The sequence below is a fragment of the Nematolebias whitei genome, chromosome 18 (assembly GCF_014905685.2).
Source record: "Nematolebias whitei isolate Nwh7 chromosome 18, NemWhi1, whole genome shotgun sequence".
In the NCBI taxonomy this organism is placed as follows: Eukaryota; Metazoa; Chordata; class Actinopteri; order Cyprinodontiformes; family Rivulidae; genus Nematolebias; species Nematolebias whitei.
Window position 1 is genome coordinate 22,529,767 of NC_056515.1, and position 11,128 is coordinate 22,540,894.

An 11,128-nucleotide genomic window follows, 5' to 3' on the forward strand; every position below is an offset into this window, starting at 1 on the left:
GCCGAATACTTTTGCAAGGCACTGTATATATATGTACGTATGGTATGTATATGTATGTGTGTGTGTCTATTTTGAGTTATAGCCCCTCCCCCTCAGAGAAAACTCCACCAGCCGCCACTGCGTATAATCCTGAATTACTTAACTTTTTAGAAACAGTGGACATTATGCCACATACAATACATTAGTTGTTTGATTGCAAGCAATCTATCATGCTTTTTAAATTTGTTATATATATAAAACTTTAGTACTGGAAGCACTGATGTAAACAGAGAACAGGAGCGAAGCCGAATGGAAAAAATATCTTTTACTATTCATATGACCGTTTTAAAACTTTACCATGTGATTACATCTGCAGATAAGTTAGGATAAATAAAAAAGCGAGGTGCTATAAACATGATTAATCCCACATCACAAGTTAGTCATTGAGTAAAACTCACACACAAACGTGATTTACTGGCTGCACAGTTTTCATTTATACAAAAGAAATTACAAAAGGTCACAGTTTAAAGGCGATTTTGAAACATGCTGTGTGTATCATGATTGTCGACACGTGAATACAATTCAGCAAACTTGTCATAGATCACATGCCGAGTGTTTTTTTTAGTCGTTTTTTTCAGGGACTTCCCAAACCCAGAAGAAGAGGAAATAATTATGTAGCAAGTTGTGACATGTTCAAAATCTCATCAGCAGAGACTTCATGAAAGGTTTCGATTTAAAGGAGCCACATGGTTTCACAATAAAAAGACGCCGTTTTCTGAATAATCCTCAACGTATTTAGATGATCCTGTCTTTGTTTACAGAACTTAAATAGATATGAGTGTTCTGTACTTTCTGATAAGCAGCACGAACATGTCCTCCTTATTATCTAGTCAGCTGAGGTCAAAACACAGCTCCTAAACCTGCAACAGCTCTACTCTGAGATAAATAATCCATATGGTGGGATTATGCTAGACAAGAGTTTTAATAATAGTGTTTCATGTGATTTACCATACCCTAAATATCAGTTGGCTTTCAGCTCATAAATTACCTCAAATTTTAAATGTTTGAATATTTTCAATATATATGTAATATTGTCATATACTCTGTTCAAACTGTACAGCTAGAATAGAGTGTAAAGGTGATATTTCATGTAATCCAGCTGATTAGAAGAGATCATAAAAAATACTGTAAACAAGTGTTGAGAGTAGGAGGAGCTTATCTCTGTCTGCTGGGGATTCCAGGTGCGTCACTTCTGAACTATATAAGCTCATCTTCCTATTCTTAGTGTAGACCTGCCCTGTCTTGTCAAAGCCAGCAGCATAAAACACACTCGGAGTGAGGAAACCTGAAGCTTTCTTTTGTAAGAACACACTGAAAATGGCAAGCCAAGGTAAATATGAGCGCTTTGAACTGCTTTCTGTCAGACTCACTTTACCATTTTATTGTATTAAATTGTAGATTTTTAGCTTTATTGTTCATGTTGTGACATTCTCTCCATAGATTTCACTGCTGCTGTCGAACTCTGCGCCCGGGAGCTCCGACAGGCTGGAGACCAGCTGTACTGGAGTTACAAACTACTGGAAATACTGGTCAACAACTACAAGACTGTGTATAAGATATCATGAGACTTCATGATGAAGCATGTTTAAAAGGAGAAAAAAAAAGACATAAAACCAAAATAAAAAGGCCAACTCAGAGAAATCTTGGATGTGGACTCATCTTCAGTGGACAAGTGTTGGCCCTCGGGAGAAGAGGATGGACACCAGTCTTGTTCGAGTTGCTGCTGGTGACTTTGGACTGGGACCAGAACTGTGCAGAGAAACAGAGGTGTGGAGGTGGTGGACCGTGAGGCTTGTGGATGACTGGACCGATGGAGGTTTATCTGCTGATGCTGTTACAACTCCCACACGTCTTGGATCTGGACTTTCTTGTGCTCGGTTAAAAAACAATTCACAGAAAAGAAGTTGTTTAAACATAACACTTAAATGTCCTCTCAAACTGTTGGGTGGACTGTTTTTATCATATCCTTTGATAAATGTGAAAAAAAAAAAAAAACAGAACTAAGCTGTCACTACGTAAAAATGATTTTTAAAATTCTATTCTTATTTTGTGTAACTTTATTATTAAAGGACATCTTATATTTATTAAAAAATACAATTTAGTAATATTTACTGCCCAAGGATTAAATAATATATTTACTATTGGGTTTGTTTTTAACTCAAAACGCAACTTTAAGGATTTTGTATCTTTTTGCCAAAATTATAATGTTGTGTTTGAAAGGATATTTGATTTATTTAATAAATTATTCTTAAAAAAGAGCTATTTTTTTTCTCAGCTTGCCTGAGCACTTTCTATAAAGGCCAATTAGAAACAGACATGTTACTTTATACCAGTAATATCTTGTATTCTGTGACAAAACTGTCACTTTGTGTTGGTATTAATTTCTGGTAGACATTAAAAGTCTATGCAAAAAGCCTATGTGGCGGTATGAGGTTGTTGTTTTTAAATGCTGTTTGTTTCTACATTTTTAAATTTCAATCATGCCACTGAACGTGACCGGCCAGAGAACGCTAAGCCTGAGGCTGCATCATGGCTGCTTTTAATGCAGAAACAAACGTCCTTATTTTGACAACAAGAGTGTGCATGGGTGAGTTGGCAGGACTTTCACCCTCACATTTCTAGATGGTAGACTTGTTCTGCTTTCCATTTATGGAAGTTTTCCAATTTCAAAGTTGGAAACAATCGACTGGAATGCCCCACTAAAGTTAAGACTTCAGACTAGGAACGCTGGAGATTCCAGACCAGCCCTGACATTAAAATTCTACATGGCTGACTCATACAGGAAAAGCTGTGATGCCAAACCTTTGTCTGTTTGAATCTCAGTAATCCAGACACACACAGTACTTAGTGAATGTGTTTCATCATGTAGATAATGCACAGAAGGATAAAATCCTTATTGGCTTGTATCATTAACAGTAGTCCGGTCAGGACCCTACAAGTTGCAACCGGAATGGAATGGAGTCAGATCTGATGTCAGTCCCTGAACAGACTCTGATTTCTGAGAAAAATGAAACACATAGGCTCCAATAGTATAACTAAAATATTATTTTGCATTCACTAAAACAGAAGACAGAGATGAGCTGTTCATCTTATATGCAGTGTACACCGTACTAACCGAAGGACTGTGGGAATTTATTCATCCAGTCCACTTGAAGTTATTGCCAGGAGAACTTATGTCCACAAATCAGCCTGAATAACTACATAAGATGACTGGAAAACTTATCATGCGTTAGGAAGGGCAAAAAACAGTCACATTACAAAGAGGTCAATGTGTGAAAAACAATGAAAAATCGAATAGTAGATAACACAAACAACCGCCGTGGTGAATTTAAAGGAATATTTTGTTTCTGTCAGTCTGACAGCAGAACAGACACTGGATCAGAACAGACACTGGATCAGAACAGACCCTGGATCAGAACAGACACTGGATCAGAACAGACACTGGATCAGAACAGACCTCCCATCAGACATTTCAGAGAACGCCCTCAAGTGGCAGCCTGGCAGCAACACACCACTTTACACATCCAGAGCAGGTTCATGTAGTAACTCTTGGCCTATATGCTAAACTTTAATATTCACCCTTTATTTATACAGGTTAATCCCATTGAGCCTCGGGGACTCATTTACTATAGAGACCTGATAATAACAGGCTTCTTGTGTAGCATGTTGAACCAAATGATTCATTCATTGAATGGACGGATCTTGGAAGCGTGGACTGAATCTCTGGGTCTGGTTACATTTAATCAAAAACTGGGATTTGGGAACAGTTACAGGTTACCGTCTAAAGATCTCAGTGGTCCAGGGAGCACATCCCATGTCCCATTTAGTCTCGGCAGGGGAGACTAAATATAACTGCAAATATAACTGTGTAACCCATGACGGGACAATGCAAGAAGATGCTGAGAGCAAACATAGAAAAGGCAACACTTAAACTGCCATGAGAACGAGACAATTTTGTTTTTCTCCCATTAAGATTAAATAAAAAAGTATATCCTGATTTATTCCTTTAGTTTAAAAAGGATCACTCAACCCATCTTAATTTAGTTTTCAGTTTGTTGGGCAACATCAAGTATTTTGATGCATCATGCCTTGAAACAATTCATATAAATTGATCTTCATGCCAGTTTTAGTCAAAAATACTGATGTTGTTGAGAAGTGACTGAGTTGGACTTATTTCAATCTCATAGACCATCACGAAATGTCACGCTTAAAGCATGTTTTGAACGACTCTCAGCTACTACACATCAAATTTAGTCTCAAAAGCTGTACTGACTGATGTGATCATTTTTGTGCTGGGTAATGTTGATTAGTTGTGGCGACCAGCTTGAATTGGATCAACTCCAAAAGTTAATCAGTTATCGATGTACATCCAGTGTTTCATTTCTGAGTTTCATTAAAATCCATTCAAATGTACATATTTTGCTAACAGATGAGCAGGATTGAGTCAAACATTAAACGCTAAAGTTTCAGGCAAAGCTCTTGTGCAATAAGCACTTGGGAGCATGTGTTGTGAACGACTGCTCCAACCACTGCAATGTTTTTGCACAATATCTCTAAAACCGACTGATTTATTGATGTTTTTGAAAGTCAGATGGCTATGGTGGCCGTCTTGAACTGGGCTGACTCCAAGTGTTGTTCAGTTGTAGATGTACTATTGGAGAGCTTTGTTAAAATTGGTCAAGTGGTTCATGATAAATTCATGAGACACACACAGTTACATGTGAAAACGTCCCTGCACGTCTTTGCCTTTGGCAGCAGCTGATAAAAATGCAAAAATATGTAGAGCGTTAAGCGTTCTGGGACAATATGGTAGCAATCCTATTGAATCACTTAGGAATGAAAAATATATTTTAAAAAGAGCAAAATTCCTGTGGGCCTCGTTTGACATATTCCCTTAGCAATTTATTTAAACCATGACAATAAATGTTTTCCTCAACACAGATCTTAAGGTGCTTTATTGCGATGATGGTCCACCAGAACAGCTTTGCGTGTCTTTCTTCCAAAAGGTATTCTTCTTTCCAACAATTTCATAATGATTAGAGGTATGGTCTTGTAGTTGTATTTAGCTGTTCAAATAGATCAGAGAACTGGTAACTATGAAGAGCAAGGCTTTTACAATGAGCCACTCATCAAGAATGGAAAGTGTCCCATCCATTTCCAGAGAAAGGCGTTGGTTCCTAATTGCAGCGACCCCCAAAGAGTCAAAAATACCTTTCTCTGCAGAACAGAATGACAACCCATTAACTAAAGACAAATAGTTCCATTTGTTCAGTCAACTTAGCATCTATCTGTAAATAAATGTGCACAAAAGGTTTAAGTGCCTGGCGCAACTTGTGTAAATCATCTGAGCAAATTGTTAAAGCAAAAAATAAATAAGAACAGGAAAACCGGGTAAATTCAGGCACTTAAAGGATCCTTACTTTATTTTGTGTGGTAATACAAAAGAAGCATACAGAATTATAGAGGATAGGAGAGAAGATCCCTTTCATTGAATTTCATTAGATCGTACATGTAAAATGACTAATAGTTACATAGAAGCCTTTTCTGTCGCTACATCCGTTAAAGTACCCGGCCCCCCACCAAAAAAAAGCATGCATGGTCTCTCAGCTGTAAACGGAGCTGAACTCGTCATACCCTTTGGTACGTCGTTTGTGAAAATCAATTTTCCTTCGTAAATGGAAAACAGTGTACAGTCAAGTTTTGTTTTTGATGAGTCACGTGGGAAACTCATGCATAAAAGGAGGCCTCCGATTTTCTAAAGCTGATGATCTTTAACCAGAAAATCCAAAAGACTTCTAAACCCTTCTAATAGTAGTGAGGAAATTATCTCTTTAAACAAAAACAATAAAGAACAACATTTAAACTGAAACTAGCCTTTCTGGTTAAACATTTCCAGTCTATTAATGCAAGTAACCCTTAAAGAATCCTCCTGCTGCCCTTGGGTCAAAACACCCACAGCTTTGGTTTAAAAACCGAGGCTAATGGATGTTCAGCGATCCAAGTCATTTCATTCAAATTATTTTAGAAACGTAGGCAAAAGCCTTAAATTTGCCCAAAGGAATGATTTTGAAGTGTTCACAAAAATAAGTTAAATTTGTCGTCGTTGGGAAGCTCCTGGGTTCCACCATTTTTCAAGCATTAGCGAGTTACCCAGCCCAATAAACAATAAACGCTACAGAAACCAAAAGGGCAATGACCAGGCAGAATGTGGTAAATGGAAAGCTTCTCCAAAGCATCAACTAGCAACATAAATATGGAAGAATAGCCACGTTGTACAAACACAGAATAGGCCCTCGGCAAAAGCAGCAAACTAATTCTCTTTACTCTAAATGTAATTCATTTGTGTCAAAGTCTCCAAGGGCCACCTCACTTTTACTGGTACAGGAACTGAACTCGGGTGTTAATCTCTCCGTCTTCCTCCAAAATGCAATGAGGAAGACCATTTCAGAGAGAAGACAGAGAGAATGGGTTAAACATTCAGGTAGTCCGTTTTAACAGTAACCGTTGAGCAAAATTCCCCAACACAGTGGGAATGAGCTGGTGGAGGCAGGAGATCTTTTGAGTGCAAAGAGCATCGATAGCCATGGAATTTACCATTTATCCTTGAATTAGTACGTGAGAGAAAAGGAAACAGATTTTAGACTGTGGCCAGATCTTGCAACAAAACAGAGGTTATAGTTTTTTCAGAAGTGAAACTTGGCTCCAGTAGAAATTTTCATATTCATCATGACCACTATCACCATCATATCCAAGATTTAATGCGATCTCACACGGATAGAAACCCCTCTGTTCATAGTGTTGATGTTTTTAAACCTTGCAGTAGCAGCTAACTTACCTCATGTTACCGCAGTCTGTCGTCTTTCATTCCATCCCATCCAACAAAGGGTTCATTGGTGAAGCCCACCACCAATCAGACTGCAGGTTAATATGGACTACCACCAAAAACATCATCCAGAATAGATGTATAAACAGGCTCCTCAACCAAAATAGATTGTCTCATTAAAGTGAAGTCTGTCTCATTAAGTCCTTCAACCAATTAAATAACACAGAACATAGCCAGATCTTTCAGTCCAAGCAATCAGGTGTTTTTCATTTCGTGAATGCAGCCACCACAGCCCACATCAGTTCATTGGCATTGGGCTTTGCGCTCTCCTTCTCGGGCTCCAGCTCAAGCAGAGTGTGGACTCTCTTCATGGCCAGGTCGTACTGTTCATCCTGGAGCGGGGCGAAGGCGTTCTCAAGAACGTCTGACGAGTGAGCCAGGAGAATGAGGGCCAGGACCCGCTTGTCCATGCGATGGGGATCGTTGACCCACTTCTCCAATACGGACTCCTGGACCTTCTTGACAAGACGCTGTAGAGGATAAGATGAACACGTGTTATACACTGCCTGGCAAAAAAAAGTCGCCACCAAAAAAAGAAAGGTTACACACTAATATTTTGTTGGACCGCCTTTAGCTTTGATTACAGCATGCATTCACTGTGGCATTGTTTCGATAAGCTTCTGCAAAGTCACAAGATCCATTTCCATCCAGTGTTGCATTCATTTTTCACCAAGATCTTGCATTGATGACTAGGCACCAAGCATCGTGGGTGCATCACTTCACCTGCCTCTCTTCTTACCCTGATGCACCCATCACTCTGGAACAGGGTAAATCTGGACTCATCAGACCACATGACCTTCTTTCATTGCTCCAGAGTCCAATCTTTATGCTCCCTAGCAAATTGAAGCCTTTTTTTACAGTTAGCCTCACTGATTAGTGGTTTTCTTCAGGCTACACAGCTGTTCAGTCCTAATCCTTGAGTTCCCTTCACATTGTGCATGTGGAAATGCTCTTCCTTTCACTATTAAACACAGCCTTGAGTGCTACTGTTGTTTTTCTTCGATTTGATTTCATCAAACGTTTAAGAGATTGCCAATTACGATCACTCAGAATTTTTTTCCAGCCACATTTCTTCCTCAAAGACGATGGGTCCCCACTATCCTTCCAGTTTTAATAATGTGTTGGACAGTTCTTAACCCAATTTTAATAGTTTCTGTAATCTCCTTAGATGTTTTCTCTGCTTGATGCCAATGATTTGACCCTTCTCAAACAGACCGACATCTTTCCACGACCACGCCATGTGTCTTTCAACATGGTTGTTTAAGAAATGAGAAGCAACTCATTGCACCAGTTGGGGTTAAATAACTTGTTGCCAGCTGAAAGATAATCACTCATGCAGTAATTATCCAAAAGGAGGCTTGTACCCGTTTGCTTAGTTAAATCTAGGAGGTGCCTTTTTTTTGGTCAGACAGTGTACATACTGTAGTTTCACAATGACAGGTTACACGCAGTCAGCTGAGTGTAAGAGCTAATTAGTGTTAATAAAATATCTAGACTGACCCTGGGTTTCTGAGCTGCTCAGAGACAGGATTATAACAACATTATGACCCGATTCTGACTGGTTTAAACGGGGCCAGCAACTCTAAAAAGTCTCTCCCAGGGATTCAATATCTGTCAAGGAATAGAATTCATTTTGCTCACTACATCACGTAGAAAGGCTTTTGAAACACTGTCTCATATTTCCTAACACGTCAAAGAAGGTTAGATCCATTGAGATCCCACTTAGTCACGTCCCCTCATACACATGACAGGTTGAGCTCCCCTTCTGCGAAGGAGGAGTCTAGGACCTATAAATCAGTAATGACACGGGACATCGGCCCTTCTGGTCCCTGATCCCATGTTGAATTGTACTGGAGAGGTCAGCGCTGTTACTGTACTTTTTCCTGCCTTGATTGAATATAATTGATAAGACTTAATTCACGTTTCCTTGATTTATTGATAGTGTGGGTTACCGCTTCTGAGGGAGGGGTGAACTGGGAGCCTCTGTGGCTGGAGGTGGGGCCTGGGGTCTGGAATAAAACCCGCAGGACACACACTGACCAGCGACAGCTTTGACTTATATTACTGTCCATCTGTCACTGTCCAGTTTTGTAAAATAATGTCAAATGCTTCATATGTTTTAGAGATGCACCGATCCGATACCAATATCGGTCCCGATATCGAAAAACTTCTGGATCAGGTATCGGAGACAATGTGACCGATCCACGACTGGGCAGATCTATTCACGCTGATTCTATGCTTTGTGCTCTGAGTGACGTCACGCGCTAGCGAACTCACCGCACTGATTTCAAAATGGAGCGAGTGAAAGGATCAGCCGTCTGGAACTATTTCACACTACCTCAGCCAACACATTTGACAGCTATGTGCAATACGTGCACAGCGACGGTCCCAGGGGGTGACACTAAAACTTCCAGTTATAACACTACCAACTTAATCAAGCATCTCCAGGGATTTCACCCTAAAGAGCACGCCGAGTTTATTTAATGGAATTCAGCACAGTTTTTCTGCATCAGATCGGTATCGACAGACACTAAACCTCAAATATCGTTATCGGAAGTGGAAAAAGTGGATCGGTGCATCCCCAATATTTTTTATAAACACTACGGTAATTTTGATGAGCTAAAATGAAGTACTGCCTGAAGATGATAAGACTGTGCCATTTGGACCTACAAGAGCATTTAAAACATTCAACATATCTTTGAACATCACTGAACAGAATTTTCCCACACAAAAATATTTTTGAAAATCAATAACTGCACTAGTTTATGATAAAAAAAAAATCTATTATACACTAATTTTATTCTTGTTTCTGTTCATTCATATCTAAGCAAATATTGACGGGTTTGATAAGCTAGCATACCAAGGTAAATAAAAAAGTTACTTTAACATTGAAATGTAATCTTTAATTCTTAATGACGTGCTGCACAAAGCAAGGTCACATTTGAACTAAAATAAATAAAAAGCAAGTAATTTCTCTTTGCCCTCTTAAGTTTTGATAATGTATCACACAGATGGCCACGCATGAACAAAACCCGTTTGTTCATATCTACCGAATGCTTCAGGCCTTAGTGAAAATCAGTGCTGCTTTGATGTGCATCTGAAATTATACTGTCAATTTTTTCCAGATACAACAATAAAGCATTTTTTTGCTTATATTAAACAAATCAAAATCAGAAATGTTTTCTTTTGATTCTTTCATGCAAGCAACATAAAAATTAAAAAGCTGATTATCTATACTCTTTTACATTTTAACCAAATGTTATCACGATCTTGTGACACTTGAACAGGAAGTCAGACCTGTTGAAAATTAAACTGAGGGTGTGACTAGCTCTTCTGTAAAAGACAGTAATCAGTATGCAAATAGTTATTTTTAGAAAAACAAAACATTGCCATCATACCTGCTTTATTGTACTGTTGGTGAGTGGATGTGTAGTCATGTCAAAAAGCAAGAAGTTCTGCTTCTCTGTGGTAAGAACCCCCTTCTCCACCAGGTTTTTTGCCAGACGCTCCCTAACATTTCTCAGCTGGTAGTGCAGCTTTAAGGGATTCCAAGTCTCTCCTAAAAGTCAAAGCCAAATCCACTTTTAGACCAACTGATCTATAATTTTATTAACCGTTGTTAATAAAGAAAAATAATAGAACATTTAGATCCTATAAATACAACAAGTCAGCACAACGTATTCAAATGAAGACATGTTATTTGTATGCTCAAATGAATATATTACTGACGAGTTTGGTTAGCAAAGTCAGTACAGCTTATCTTACCACTCAGCAGCTCTATCCAGCTCTGGACAGTCTCTGGAGGTTGGGTTTCCTTAATATGCTTCAAGGCCTCATCCAGCAGCACATCTCCCGTTGGAGCATCAGACTTGCAGATAACCTTGGAAAACAAAAGATAATTGTTGGTTACTGTATGCTTTTCTCTGACCTGGACTCATTCTGCACAAGCAGGAATTTCAAGAAGAGTAAGAAGTGCTTTTATTGGCAGGAAAATACACCGAGTGTTAAAACGTGTTAAAATACGACACGCTAACATGTTAGACGCAGACTTAGCAGTTAGAACATATCTAAAAAAGTTAAGTGAGTTCTTCTGGACGTTCAAAAAAAAATAAAAAAAATTTGTAAAAACGTTTCTTCTTTCATCTGAAAGACTTCTTCAGTCTGAGGAGCTGCATTCAGCTCAGTCTTATAAATAGCACCTTCTCA

At 38.8% G+C, this 11,128-nt stretch overlaps 2 protein-coding genes across 2 annotated transcripts in view; one reads left to right on the forward strand and one right to left on the reverse strand.

Moving 5' to 3' along the window:
• The first annotated feature begins 1,273 nt into the window (after positions 1-1,273).
• pmaip1 (phorbol-12-myristate-13-acetate-induced protein 1) lies at positions 1,274-2,034 on the forward strand. The gene is made up of 2 exons (XM_037692438.1): positions 1,274-1,369; positions 1,480-2,034. Exons 1-2 carry the CDS (start codon positions 1,357-1,359, stop codon positions 1,602-1,604), a joined length of 138 nt encoding a protein of 45 aa, XP_037548366.1. The 5' UTR covers positions 1,274-1,356; the 3' UTR covers positions 1,605-2,034.
• Positions 2,035-5,431: 3,397 nt separating this feature from the next.
• Positions 5,432-11,128, reverse strand: part of LOC119424918 (Golgi phosphoprotein 3) — a 13,658-nt gene continuing 7,961 nt past the window's right edge. Inside the window, exons 3-5 of the mRNA XM_037692437.1 lie at positions 10,688-10,802; positions 10,321-10,481; positions 5,432-7,392 (exon numbers count right to left, since the gene is read on the reverse strand). Coding sequence (XP_037548365.1) covers positions 7,129-7,392; positions 10,321-10,481; positions 10,688-10,802 — 540 coding nt within the window. The 3' untranslated portion in view covers positions 5,432-7,128. The remainder of the gene's footprint in view (positions 7,393-10,320; positions 10,482-10,687; positions 10,803-11,128) is intronic.